Source organism: Pristis pectinata, chromosome 11, assembly GCF_009764475.1.
Source record: "Pristis pectinata isolate sPriPec2 chromosome 11, sPriPec2.1.pri, whole genome shotgun sequence".
Classification (NCBI taxonomy): domain Eukaryota; kingdom Metazoa; phylum Chordata; class Chondrichthyes; order Rhinopristiformes; family Pristidae; genus Pristis; species Pristis pectinata.
In genome coordinates, this window is record NC_067415.1 from 847711 (window position 1) to 862145 (window position 14435).

General features: G+C 54.4%; 1 protein-coding gene across 1 annotated transcript in view; it reads left to right on the top strand.

Moving 5' to 3' along the window:
- The first annotated feature begins 2240 nt into the window (after positions 1-2240).
- ilk (integrin-linked kinase) overlaps positions 2241-14435 on the top strand; it is a 49719-nt gene continuing 37524 nt past the window's right edge. The window contains exons 1-2 of the mRNA XM_052026471.1: positions 2241-2311; positions 6014-6221. Of these exons, the coding sequence (XP_051882431.1) occupies positions 6133-6221 (89 nt within the window). The 5' untranslated portion in view covers positions 2241-2311; positions 6014-6132. The remainder of the gene's footprint in view (positions 2312-6013; positions 6222-14435) is intronic.

Genomic DNA, 14435 nt, shown 5'->3' on the forward strand with positions numbered 1-14435 from the left:
TGGCACTGGGTGGGTAGACTCTGGGCTCTTGCTCTTTACTGCAGAGCAGTGTCAGTCCCTTCACTGACTGTCCCTCCCACCACAACATTTGTGTTCGCTTCCCCACTTCATTGTCTTCCAGTACCACTGCCATGGTCAGTTCGTCAGCTCTGCAGTCCCCGGTCTCACCCAAACAACTCAAACCTCAAACCCACGGGTCTCTTGCCAATACCGAGGCTCCTGCTCTCGGTCCCCTGACTGGTCACACTGCCCAACCCTGACCACTGACCGTCTGCTCTGTCTCGGTGGTTCAGCTCCCAAATGGGCATCATCTTCCTATATCTGGCACTATGTCAACATAGAACATCGAACAAAGAGCAGGGGGCCCAGAACAGATCCCTGCGGAACACCACTGGTCACCGTCCTCCAGGCAGAATACGCTCCATCTACCACGACCCTCTGTCTTCTGTGTCCCTCCACAAACTTAGTGGATCGGGTCAGTTCTGTGCCTGGATTCTGTCTGATTGTATCTGCCTTTGTGTCCAGTCTGTGACAGCACCCAGACTGTCTGCACCCAGTCTGTCAGCACCCAGTCTGTGTCTGCACCCGGACTGTGTCAGCACCCGGTCTGTGTCTGCACCCGGTGTGTCAGCACCTGGTCTGTGTCTGCACCCGGTGTATCTGCACCCAGTCTGTCAGCACCCAGTCTGTGTCTGCACCTGGACTGTGTCAGCACCCGGTGTATCTGCACCCGGTGTGTCAGCACCCGGTCTGTGTCTGCACCCGGTCTGTGTCTGCACCCGGTCTGTGTCAGCACCCGGTGTGTCTGCACCCGGTGTGTCAGCACCCGGACTGTGTCAGCACCCGGTGTGTCAGCACCCGGTGTGTCTGCACCCGGACTGTGTCTGCACCCGGTGTGTCAGCACCCGGTGTGTCTGCACCCGGACTGTGTCTGCACCCGGTGTGTCAGCACCCGGTGTGTCTGCACCCGGACTGTGTCAGCACCCGGTGTGTCAGCACCCGGTGTGTCAGCACCCGGACTGTGTCAGCACCCGGTGTGTCTGCACCTGGACTGTGTCAGCACCCGGTGTGTCAGCACCCGGACTGTGTCAGCACCCGGTGTGTCAGCACCCGGACTGTGTCAGCACCCGGTGTGTCTGCACCCGGTGTGTCTGCACCCGGTGTGTCTGCACCCGGACTGTGTCAGCACCCGGTGTGTCAGCACCCGGACTGTGTCTGCACCCGGACTGTGTCAGCACCCGGTGTGTCTGCACCCGGACTGTGTCAGCACCCGGTGTGTCTGCACCCGGACTGTGTCAGCACCCGGTGTGTCTGCACCCGGACTGTGTCTGCACCCGGACTGTGTCAGCACCCGGTGTGTCTGCACCCGGACTGTGTCTGCACCCGGTGTGTCTGCACCCGGACTGTGTCTGCACCCGGACTGTGTCAGCACCCGGACTGTGTCAGCACCCGGTGTGTCTGCACCCGGACTGTGTCAGCACCCGGTGTGTCAGCACCCGGACTGTGTCTGCACCCGGACTGTGTCAGCACCCGGTGTGTCTGCACCCGGACTGTGTCAGCACCCGGACTGTGTCAGCACCCGGTGTGTCTGCACCCGGACTGTGTCTGCACCCGGACTGTGTCAGCACCCGGTGTGTCTGCACCCGGACTGTGTCTGCACCCGGTGTGTCTGCACCCGGACTGTGTCTGCACCCGGACTGTGTCAGCACCCGGTGTGTCTGCACCCGGACTGTGTCTGCACCCGGTGTGTCTGCACCCGGACTGTGTCTGCACCCGGACTGTGTCTGCACCCGGACTGTGTCAGCACCCGGTGTGTCTGCACCCGGACTGTGTCAGCACCCGGTGTGTCAGCACCCGGACTGTGTCTGCACCCGGACTGTGTCAGCACCCGGTGTGTCTGCACCCGGACTGTGTCAGCACCCGGACTGTGTCAGCACCCGGTGTGTCTGCACCCGGACTGTGTCAGCACCCGGACTGTGTCAGCACCCGGTGTGTCTGCACCCGGACTGTGTCAGCACCCGGTGTGTCTGCACCCGGACTGTGTCAGCACCCGGACTGTGTCAGCACCCGGTGTGTCTGCACCCGGACTGTGTCAGCACCCGGACTGTGTCAGCACCCGGTGTGTCTGCACCCGGACTGTGTCAGCACCCGGTGTGTCTGCGCTCCGCCCCCCCCCCCCCCCCCCCCCCCCCCCCGGACTCTCCGCCTGTGGCTCCTCCCCTCTCCTCGCCCGGTGGCTCCGCGCATGCGTGGCAGAGGCAGCGGCCGGAGGGTGTGGACGCGGCGCCGAGAGTCGGGCCGGAGCGGAGCGGTGAGAGCGGGGCCCGGGGCCGGGGGGAGAGCGGGGCCCGGGGGCCGGGGGGAGAGCGGGGGGTCGGGGGCCGGGGTGAGAGCGGGGCCCGGGGCCGGGGGGAGAGCGGGGGGTCGGGGCCCGGGGGGAGAGCGGGGGCCGGGGGCCGGGGGGAGAGCGGGGGGTCGGGGCTGGGGGGAGAGCGGGGGGTCGGGGCTGGGGGGAGAGCGGGGCCCGGGGGCCGGGGGCCGGGGGGAGAGCGGGGGGTCGGGGCTGGGGGGAGAGCGGGGGGCCGGGGCCGGGAGGAGAGCGGGGCCTAGGGGCCGGGGGGAGAGCGGGGGGCCGGGGCCGGGGGGAGAGCGGGGGGCCGGGGATTCGGGCCCGGGGCTGGGGCTGGGGACGGGGGAGCTGGGACCGCTCCAGAGCGGCGCTGCCGGGTCGGTGGAGGGACCGCGGGCCCCGGGCCTCCGATCCTGGTCCCACATCGAGAGCCGGGCTGGTCCCGGGCCGGGTGGGATCTTGCGGTGCATCCACAGGTTCTGGTGTGTGGGATCGCTCTCTCCGGCTGCTGGGTGGGATCTTGCTGTTCATTATCTGGGTCCAGTGTGTGGGATCTTGCTGTGTACTTGTTGGGTTCTTTATGGGATCTTGCTCTGCACTCTGGGTGCATTGTGTGATTTTGCTGTGAATTACCAGCTGGAGTGTGTGGGATCTTGCTGTGTAAATTGCCAGCTGGAGTGTGTGTGGGATCTTGCTGTGTAATTGCCGGCAGGGCTGTGTGTGGGATCTTGATGGAGGTGTGAGGGATGGAGGAAGACTGAGTGTGAGGCAATGAGGAGGTGAGGTGAGATATTTCCCTCCCTCCCTCGGAGTCCTGCTCCAGGACGTGCTGTACAAGCCTTGGCTCCTCTGCATTCCTTCAGCACGGAGGGAGTGCACAGTCGATGGGCCACAGTGCAGAGCTCAGTCAGGACAGGCACGATCTTCACGGTCAAGCAGGCTCGAGGGCCGTGTCCTCTCCTGCCTCAGATGTGTGTGTCGGTCAGTTCACTGTCTGGGAATTAAGGTTTGTTTTGGTGACTTGATTAGGTCATCAGCCAAGATACCTGCCAAAGTCTGGGACCCAACCCTATGCAATGCAATACAATACATGCTCGACTCAGAGGGACTGCATTCCACTGCCTCCCTGCTCAACCCTGTCTGGTCCCGTTTGGTTCCCTCTCCCCCCAGTGGGGTCCAGTCTTGCACCTGTTCCCCAGTGGGGTTCAGTCTCACACCCGTTCCCCAGTGGGGTTCAGTCTCACACCCTGTCCCTAGTGGGGTCCAGTCCCGTTTGGTCCCCTCTCCCTGCTCTCCCTGCCCTCCCCCCCCCCTGCCCCCCGCTGTGTCCGTCTTATGTTCAGTGCTGGTTACGATCTCAGGTGTGGGCACTTGGGCGGAGTTCAGGGAGATGACTGACCCGGCGCTGCTCGGGATGGCTCAGCATGGCAGAGTTCAGGGAGATGACTGACCCGGCGCTGCTCGGGATGGCTCAGCACGGCAGAGTTCAGGGAGATGACTGACCCGGCGCTGCTCGGGATGGCTCAGCATGGCAGAGTTCAGGGAGATGACTGACCCGGCGCTGCTCGGGATGGCTCAGCACGGCAGAGTTCAGGGAGATGACTGACCCGGCGCTGCTCGGGTTGGCTCAGCACGGCAGAGTTCAGGGAGATGACTGACCCGGCGCTGCTCGGGATGGCTCAGCATGGCAGAGTTCAGGGAGATGACTGACCCGGCGCTGCTCGGGATGGCTCAGCACGGCAGAGTTCAGGGAGATGACTGACCCGGCGCTGCTCGGGTTGGCTCAGCACGGCAGAGTTCAGGGAGATGACTGACCCGGCGCTGCTCGGGTTGGCTCAGCACGGCAGAGTTCAGGGAGATGACTGACCCGGCGCTGCTCGGGTTGGCTCAGCACGGCAGAGTTCAGGGAGATGACTGACCCGGCGCTGCTCGGGTTGGCTCAGCACGGCAGAGTTCAGGGAGATGACTGACCCGGCGCTGCTCGGGTTGGCTCAGCACGGCAGAGTTCAGGGAGATGACTGACCCGGCGCTGCTCGGGTTGGCTCAGCACGGCAGAGTTCAGGGAGATGACTGACCCGGCGCTGCTCGGGTTGGCTCAGCACGGCAGAGTTCAGGGAGATGACTGACCCGGCGCTACTCGGGTTGGCTCAGCACGGCAGAGTTCAGGGAGATGACTGACCCGGCGCTGCTCGGGTTGGCTCAGCACGGCAGAGTTCAGGGAGATGACTGAACCGGCGCTGCTCGGGGTGGCTCAGCACGGCAGAGTTCAGGGAGATGACTGACCCGGCGCTACTCGGGTTGGCTCAGCACGGCAGAGTTCAGGGAGATGACTGACCCGGCACTACTCGGGTTGGCTCAGCACGGCAGAGTTCAGGGAGATGACTGACCCGGCACTGCTCGGGATGGCTCAGTGTCTGCACAGGCTGAATGGTTCAGGAAATACCCTGATCACGATTTGAAACCCTCATCCGTGGGCTTGTCTGCTTCGAACCACTCTTGCAATGTTGGTCTCCCACTTGTCCTGGGTATTTAGTTATTATCGGTTTTCAGACGAGATCTTAACCAAGGCCTAACCTGCCCCCTCAGGTGGATATAACATCTTGTCCTTGGAGGAGGAGGAGAGTTACCCCCTTTGCCCTGGCTTATCCCTTGCACACCAACGACACTGTATCAAATGGCCTCCCACGTTATAACTGGTACACTTCAGATTTCCTAAGCTGTAAATCCTTTTGGAATGTCCTGAAAGGAAAGTGAAAGACACTACACAAATGCAGGAACTTTGCTGGAGTGGGAATCCAAAGATGTGTGTCCTGGGCTCTTGTAAACTCTCTGAAATCAATACAGGTATCACTGTCCAGCTGCAGGTACACACAGCTCCTGATTTCTGGTGCAGCACCAATGAAGCATCAGAACATCTACCATTTCTGGGTTTCCAGGGAATCGAGGGAATGGGGTTAGTGCAGGAAAGCAGGGCTGAGGTAAAAGATCAGCTGTGATCTAATTGAAAGGTGGGAGCAGACACGAAGAGCACAATCCTTCCTCCCGATTCTGTTTCCTGTGTTGCTGACACAGCACGGATTTTGGTTGACCCTCCGCCACACACAGGGAAGTGCAGGATGTCAAGAAGTCAGAAGGCTGCACTCTGGCTACCCGGTCCAGTACCCGGCCCAGGGCTGGAGGAAGGTGGAGGGAAACATTGGTCCTGGGTTTACACAGCTCCCTTCAGGGTCTGGGACATCGTGAGGCATTTTCCAGCCAACTGTTGTGTGGAACTGGGGACCTGAACTGAGATTCTCTTGGGTGCTCCGAGTTATTAAATCTCAACCTGCAGCATGGATCAATATCACAAGGAAAGGGTCCATCTTGGAAGTCGGAGTACATAGCAAAGTTGGGAGCTGGTTGCCTTGGTAACAGTTACCAAGTCACTGGGGTCAGTGGCAGCTCGAGGTCAAACAACATTGCAGTGGTTAGTTCCAGGACAGACAGTCAGGGCAAGGCACTGAGTGGGTGGTGAGGGAAGGGTTTCTGTGGGCATTGGGAGATGGGAGGCAGGAGACTGTTGGGGTGACGGGGAGAGAGGCAGGTTACCAGTTCTGGGCGTGTCTGGCTGTGGGTGTCTGCGATGTGTCAGCACGGATCTCAGAATCTCTGGCTTCCTTTCAGGTTGTGCTGTTGGTGAGCTTGGGGATTGGATCCGGTGGGTGCCCTAGACCCATTTTGGATTAACGTGCCTTACTGCCTTCTACTCGTGGTGTTAACGGCAGCGTTGGGACAAGAAGAGAATGGACGATATCTTCACCCAGTGCCGGGAAGGCAACGCAGTCGCTGTCCGCCTATGGCTGGACAACACGGAGAACGACTTGAACCAGGGGTGAGTGCTGGCGCCTGCTTCCCACCCCTCTCCCTCGCAGTGGGCACTGTCAGCCCGAGCGTTCTGGCTGTGGCATGGGAGGGTCAGGATGGACTGGTGCAGTGCTGTGGGTCCACGGTGCCTGGAACCGGAGTACGTCTGGCGGTTCACGCACTGGGGATCTTGCAGCAGAGGGAAGTTTCAGTACAAGGTTGGCAGAAATGAGCCTGTTTCTCTGGCAGCTAGCTCTCCCTCGGATGTCCCAAATCCCATCCTGTCCACGGTTTAACCAGCACTGTCACATAGGAATCACAGCACCCACTCTAACACAGCTAGCCACAATGTGATTACATCCAAATAATTCGTTTGTGATGTTATTTGAGGGATGTATATTGGCCCAGGTACTGGGAGAACTCCCAGCATTAACTGTGATCTCTATGGTTTGATGTGTTACTGAGGATGATTTGGGCAAAGTTACGGTACATCAGTGAAGTGTTACACTTTGAGTTCTACCCAGCACGTTGAGATAAATAGATGGATCCATTTACGGGGAAGTTCCAGGAGAACAGGGAGCAACAGATGTGGGACGGGAGCAGGAGGGTGTGTGGGAATACCGACTACGGCACGGGCTGCAGCTCGGGATGAGTGATTCCTGCCTCACTCGCCTGTTGTCTCGGATACCTGAAGCAATGACTACACTGGGTGTTTGCATCTTGTGCTGAACTGTGGCTGAATATCGATTTCAGCAGATAATTGTATAATTTATCAGCGATTGACAGTTTTATCAAAAGCTGTGGCATTGTGTGTAGCCAGGCTGATAAACACGTGGGCCTTTGCTTCTAATGTGAGGCAAGTGCAGTTACAACGTTTAAAAGACATTTGGACGGGTACATGGATAGGAAAGGTTTAGAGGGATCTGGGCCAAACGCTGGCAAATGGGAATAGCTCAGGAAGGCACCGTGGTCGGCATGGACAAGTTGGGCCGAAGGGCCTGCTTCCCTGCTGCATTAATCCAGGACTTTGTCTAGATACTTAAATATTGAGAGTCTCTGCCTCCAGCACCCTTCAAACTGTGAGTTCCAGTGTTTAACCTCCCTCTGAGTGGAAAAAAATCTTCTTGAAATTCCTTCTGAATCCTCCTACCTTAAACCTGTGCCCTCTGATCAGAAACACTTGCTAAGAGAAAACAATTCTATCTACTCCCCTCTGTCAGATCCCCCCTCAGCCTCCTCCACTCCAAAGAAAACAGACCCAGTCTCTCCTCACAACTGAAACCATCCCGTGCAATGTCCGGGTGAATCTCCTCTGCACCCTGTCCAGTGCAATCATGTCCTTCCTACAGTGTGGTGACCAGAGCTGTACCCAAGTGCTCAGTCTGAGGCCCAACTAACATGTTATGTAGTTATACCATGAGCTCCCTGCTCTTGTGCTCCATGCCACAGTTAAAGGCTGGTATCCCGTATGCCGCCTTCACCACCTTATCTACCCTTGTTAACATGGTCAGGGATCCTTAGATTTGTACGTCAAGGTCCCTCTGTTCCCCAATAATTCCTAGGGCCCTACACGTCCTACCCAAAATGTATCACCTCTTATTTTTCAGGATTAAATTCCATCTGCTATTTCTCTGCCCATGGGCAAGTGTGAAGTGTTGCACTTTGGTGGGTCAGATGTAAAGGGAAAGTGCACAGTTAATGGCACGACCCTTAACAGTGTTGATGAGCAGAGGAATCTTGGGGTCCAAGTCCATAGCTCCCTGAAAATGGCTGTACGGGTTGACAGGGCGGTAAAGAAGGCATATGGCATGCTTGCCTTCATTGATTGAGGCACTGAGTTCAAGAGTCAGGAAGTTATGTTGCAGCTTTATAAAACTCCAGTTAGGCCGCAACAAACAATCTGCTGGAGGAATTCAGGTCGAGCAGCATCTGTGGGAGGAAGGGAATGGTTAGGTTGTATCTGCATTCAATTCTGGTCACGCTATTATAGAAGGGTGTGGAGAGGGTGCAGAAGAGGTTTACCAGGATTCTGCCTGGATTAGAGGGCATGAGCTACAAGGAGAGATTGGATGGACTAGGGTTGTTTTCTCTGGAGCGGCGGAGACCTGATGTTTACAAAATTTCTGTGGGATCTGTAATTGAGCTGAGAGGCAAACAGGGCAGTGTTCCCTTACATCACCCTGAGATGCAGCCTCCCAGTGTTGTTCCTCTGACAGTGCTGCACTCCTTCAGCAGTGCCTCAGTGCTGGGAGCGTTGGTCTGTATTTTTATGCTTAGGTTCTGGAGATCCAACTGATCTCACACCCTCCTGAGTTAGAAGCATGTCAGCTCTGAGGTGCAGCCAACACCTTCTGAAGCAAAGAATTTGAGTCTTCAGGCAGGAGTAGGACTGCCAAGTGCTGTAGTTGGCAGCCTCCGGCAGTGAGCTTTGGCTTCAATAACTGAAGCTCTTAATGCAAGTCCTATCTTAGCCTTTCTTTGCTGACTGCAGTGCTTCCGAAGTAGCTCGCTAACTCTGACTGAAGTGCCTGTGCTCCAGGCTACAAGCCCTAAGGAAGCAGTGACAATGCAGAGAATTTATTCTCGCTCTCAAACCCCCATTTCCGCATATTTCAGCCACTCTGTCATTTTGTTTCACATTGAGTTTGGAGTTCTGCCCAGAGATATAAAGTTCCTGCCTGCATTCCTGCTGCCAACTTCCTGTAGTGTACTCAGGGTCCGTCGGACTGCTGGATTGTGCTTGAGCGAATAGGTCACGATCTATGTCGGGTCCCGAGGCACACAGTTCAACTCCACAGGGCAGTTAACTTCCTGTCACAGACACTTGTACGCTTTGTGTTATTCAACGTGATATTAATCACTTCTGAATGTGGAATGAGTGTGAGCCACTCCCAGGATCAGCACTGAGGCAGTACAGAGGGACCTTCTCTCTGAATCCAATCCCTGCTCTATGTTCCTGGGCACAACATAAGAAATAGGAGTAGCAGTAGGCCATGCAGCCCTTGTTTCTGCTCCATCATTCGATAAAATCATGGCTGATCTATCTCAGGGCTAATTTCCTGCACTAATCCCCTATCAAAAAATCTATCAGTCTCTGCAGTTCAGCTGCCACAACGCTGGATAGAGAATTCCAAATATCTCAAAGGTCCCGCAGATGAAGAAATCGTTTCTCATCTCAGTCCAAAATGGCCAACCCTTTTATTTTGAGACTGTGACCCCTGCACCCAGACTCTCCAGCCTGAGGCGAGATCACCTCTGCATCTCCCCCCTCAAGGCCTTTAGGAACATTGTACACAGCAGTGAACTCTTCTCTCATTCTTCTAAACTCTGTAATCTTCCACCATCCTGGAATTCAATCTGTGAACCTGCACTCCCTCTATTGTGAGTATTTCTGTCCCTCCATTGTGATTCTTATGGTATCCCAGGACACTTCAGTCTTGTGTTTCATGGAAGAGTGAGCCCTGCACCACATCTTACTTGGACTGTACCTGCCCAGGGAGTGTGTGACAGGACAGTGTAGAAGGAGTTTTATTACTCTTTCAAGAGAGACAATACAGGAGTGCAATAAGAATGGTTTTATTATTGGGCTGACGATGCAGAAAAATGAGTTTAAATCTCAGCAGTCCAGGCAGCATCCTGGTAAACCTCCTCTGCACCCTCTCCAAACCCTCCATATCCTATAATGGGATGACCAGAATTGAATATTCCATACGTGGCCTAACTAGAATTTTAAAAGCTGTAACATTCCTAACTCTGAACTCAGTGCCTCGACTAATGAAGGCAGGCGTGCCATACACCTTCTCTACTGCCCTATCAACCTGTGCAGCCACTTTCAGGGAGCTGTGGACTTGGACACCTAGATCCATCTGTACATCAACACTGTTAAGGGTCCTGCCATTAACAGTGTCCTGTCCCTTTACATTTGATCTCCCAAAGTGCAACACCTCACATTTGGCTGGATTAAACTGCCATTTCTACACCCATATGTGCAACTGATCCATATCTCACTGTATCCTTTAGCAGCCGTCTACACTGTCCACAACACCACCAATCTTTGTATCGTCTGTGGACTTACTAACCCACCCGTATTTGTTTTCCTGTAAGTCATTTCTATACATCACAAACAGCAGAGGTCCCAGTACGGATCCCTGCGGAACACCAGTAGTCACAGACCTCCAGCCAGAATAAGTCCCATCGACCACTACTCTCTGTCTTCCAAGGGCAAGCCAGTTCTGAATCCAAACAGCCAATTCACCATGGATCCCATGCATCTTAATCTTCTGGATGAGCCTCCCATGAGGGACCTTGTCAAACACTATCTCGAAATGCCCCAGCATATTAGCACACTCCACACTGATCTCCCTACCCTCCATGTCCTGCTCCTTGCTAAATACAGATGTACTCATTTAGAACCTCTCCCACATCTTCTGCCAACAAGCACATGTTCCCTCCTTTATCCTTGAGTGGTCCTACCCTCTCCCGAGTTATCCTCTTGCTCTTGATGTGTGTATAGAATGCCTCGGGATTCTCTTTAATCCTACTCGCCAATGACTTTTCATGGCCCCTACCTGCTCTCTTAATTCCCTTCTTGAGTTCTTTTTTCTAGCTTCTTTATAATCCTCAATGGCTCTGTTTGATTTTAGCTTCCCCAAACTTACATACGCTTCCTTTTTCTCCTGGACTAAATTCACCACCTCTCTCATTATCCAAGGTTCCGTTACCCTGCTATCCTTCTCCTTCCTTACTGCAATATATCTGTCCTGTACTCTGTGCAGTTGGTCTTTAAACACCCTCCACACTGTAGATGATACGAAAATTGGTGGTTTTGTAGGCAGCAAGGAAGGTTGTCCATGGCTAGTTATAATATAGGTCGACTGTAAAATTGGGCGAAGTAATAGCAAATGCAAGGTGATGTATTTTGGAAAGGCTAACACAGGTACGTAATAAATGGTAGGGCCTAGGGAGTGTTGATGAACACGGACCTTGGGGTGCAAGTCCACTGATCCCTGAAAGTGGCAGCTCTAAAGTCCTCTCTGTTCCTTCCTGTGACTCCCCTTCATATCGTGTAGGCTGTAGAGATCTCCTAACAGAACTAGGTTTGATTGTGAGTAGGGAGGAGGATGTAAAGAGGTTTCAAGGGGATTTTGGGACAAGCTGAATGAATGGGTGAGCATGTGGCAATAGAACATGCAATGGAAAACGATGAAGTGATCCCCTTTGCACTGAACAGGAAAACAATGGTTTTTCAATGGTGACAGACTGTTGATGATGTTCACAGGGACCTGGGTGTCCTCGTACATAGACCACTGAAGATCAGCAAGTGACTCGGAAGCCAAATGACATGTTGGTCTTTATTATGGGAGAATTTGATTGCAGGGATAAAGATGTCTTACTGCAACTGGAGAGGAAATTGGTGAGACCACATCTGTGGAATTGTGGACAGATTTGCTCTCCTTACTTCAAGCAGGATGCTCTTCCCATAGAGGAGTGTAGTGACGATTCAGGAGACAGGTTCCAGATGTGTTGGGCTTGCCACGCAGGAGAGCCTCAGTAGATTGGACCTATATTCTATGGAGTTTAGAAGAATGGAAGGAGTTGTGCCAGGGCTGGACACACAGCAGATGTTTCTGCTGACTGAATGTTCTAGAAGTTGTGCTCAGTCTCAGCTTGAGGAGAAATCTCTTCACTCAGGATGGTGAATCTTTGGAATTCTCTGCCCCGGAGGGCTGTGGAAGCCCAGTCATTGAATTCATTCACAACGGTAGATTTCTGGGTGTTAAAAGAATCAAGGGATGTTTTTCAGTCATTCAAGGGGTGTGGGCTTCACAGCTGAGCCAGCATCTAATCGCCCATCCCTGGTTGCTCCTGAGAAGGTGGTGGGGAGCTGCCTTGTTGAACCGCTGCAGTCCTTGAGGTGTGGGTACACTCACAGTGCTGTTGGGGAGGGAGTTGCAGGATTTTGACCCAGCGACGGTGAAGGAACAGCGATATATTTCGAGGTCAGGATGGTGTGTGGCTCGGAGGGCAACTCCCAGGGGGTGGTGTTCCCCGGGCTTTTGCTGCCCTGGTCCTTCTGGCTGGGAGAGGTGGTGGGTTTGGAAGGTGCTGTCTGAGGAGTCTCGGTGAGTTGCTGCAGTGCCTCCTGTAGATGGTCCACACTGCTGCTGCTGTGTGTGGGTGGTGGAGTGGGTGATTGGGTGTGGAGGGGGTGCCTATCCAGTAGGCTGCCATGTCCTGGATGGTGTCGAGCTTCCTGAGTGTTGTTGAAGCTGCACTCACCCAGGCAAGTGGGGAGTGTTCCCTCACACTCCTGACTTGAGCCGTGTAGATGGTGGACAGGCTGTGGACAGTTAGGAGGGGAGTTACTCACTGCAGGGTTCCCAGCCCCTGACCTGCACTTGTAGCCACACTGTGTACACAGCTACTGCAGTTCAGTTTCTGGTCAATGGGAACACCCAGGATATTGATAGTGGGGGATTAAGTGAAGGTAATGCCAGTGAATACCAGGGGTTATAGCGTAGGAAAATAGTGTTGGGATAGAAAATCAGTTGCAATCTTGAATGATGGTAGAGCAGGCTTGATGGGCCAAACGGCCTGCTCCCATTTCTAATGTAGTCATTGTGCTTGCAGTGCTGTGTGGGGGAGGAATGTCAGAGTGGTCAGATGCTCGGTATCCTGTTTTGTACGCAGTGGGTGGATGTGTCAGGAATTTGGGAAGCTGCGTGTTAATCTGAGTGAGATCTGCAGACTGAAGTGTTTGTGAGGTTGTACTGTTTACTCTGGGAGAAAGCTTCTGGCTGCTTTCCTGCTGATTCTCTGTCGACCATCCACAGTCCTGGCCATTTAAGGATGTTTGCAGAGCTCATTGCCTGGGTTCACTGTAGACCTTGTACTGAGAGAGGTGCAGGAAATGGTGCTGCGCACAGCAACGTCTCTCCTACGGGAATGTAACCCATTGAAGAAAGCAAGCAACCTGACTGCACCTCCTTCACCCCTCACTCCATCTCCTCCTCCAAGTCACACTCCCTCGCCCCGCCCCCCCCCACCACACTGCAGCTTCCATGACCCAGTGTCCCACATCATTGAACTGATTTCAGGGTGAGCTGTGGGCACAGCCCAGCTCCAGGGCAGGTGAACACCCAGTGACCACAGGGCTGAGCTTGCAATGTCTGTTGAGCTCTCAGCTTGTCGTCATCAAGCTGCACAGTCCCACAACATCCCAACACACCTTCAGTCAATGAGTTGTCCTCAAAAGGAGTCACCGTTGTAATAAACACAGCAGCCATGTTACACAGCAAGCTGCCACAAACACAGTAATGATTGGATCGTCAGCCTCCGGTGATGTTGGTCCAGGGATATGAACTGCTCAGGGTGTCAGAGTAAACTCCTTGGCCATTGAGAATGTGTCCTGGCACCTTTTGTGTCCGGCTGTGAGGGTGAAGGGGTCGAGGCTGCTCAGTGTGTGGTCCCTGGGGTACACAGAACACTCATGTAATGATGACCCCAATAGCACAAAGGGAGGTACTTGTGCATCACATTGTGTTCCAAGCCCGGGTTACAGGAGCAGCTAAAGCATTCTGCCCGAAAACATCGGTACCTCTGTAACGGTGTTCTTATTCTTCCTACTTCGTTCTCTGTCTGTCTGTCCTCTCTCGCTCACGCTCTGCCTCGCTCGTGCTCTCACACACACGCATTCGGGTACAGTTGCAACATTTAAGGGGCATTTGGATAGGAACATGGAGGGGGGGGGCTTGGAAGGTTATGGGCCGAGCACGGGCAACTGGGACTAGCAGGGAGGATGGTGTGGTCGGCGTGGACCAGTTGGGCCGAAGGGCCTGTTTCCGTGCTGTATTACTCTATCACTCTTTTTCTGCGGTGACTCAGACCATAAAATATAGGAGCAGAATGAGGCCATTCAGCCCAGCGAGTCTGCTCTGCCATTTGTTCATGGCTGTTTTTTTTTCCCAGCTCCATTCTCCTGCCTTCTCCCTGTAACCCTTAATCCCCTTACCCATCAAGAACCTATCAATCTCTGCCTTAAATACACCCAATGACGTGGCCTCCACAGCCGTCTGTGGCAACGAATTCCACAGATTCACCACCCTCTGGCTGAAGGAATTCCTCCTCATCTCAGTTGTAAAGGGACGTCCCTTTTTTCTGTGGCTGTGCCCTCACATCCTGGACTCTCCCACTGATGGAAACATCCTCTCCAAGTCCACTCTATCCAGGCCTTTCAGTATCA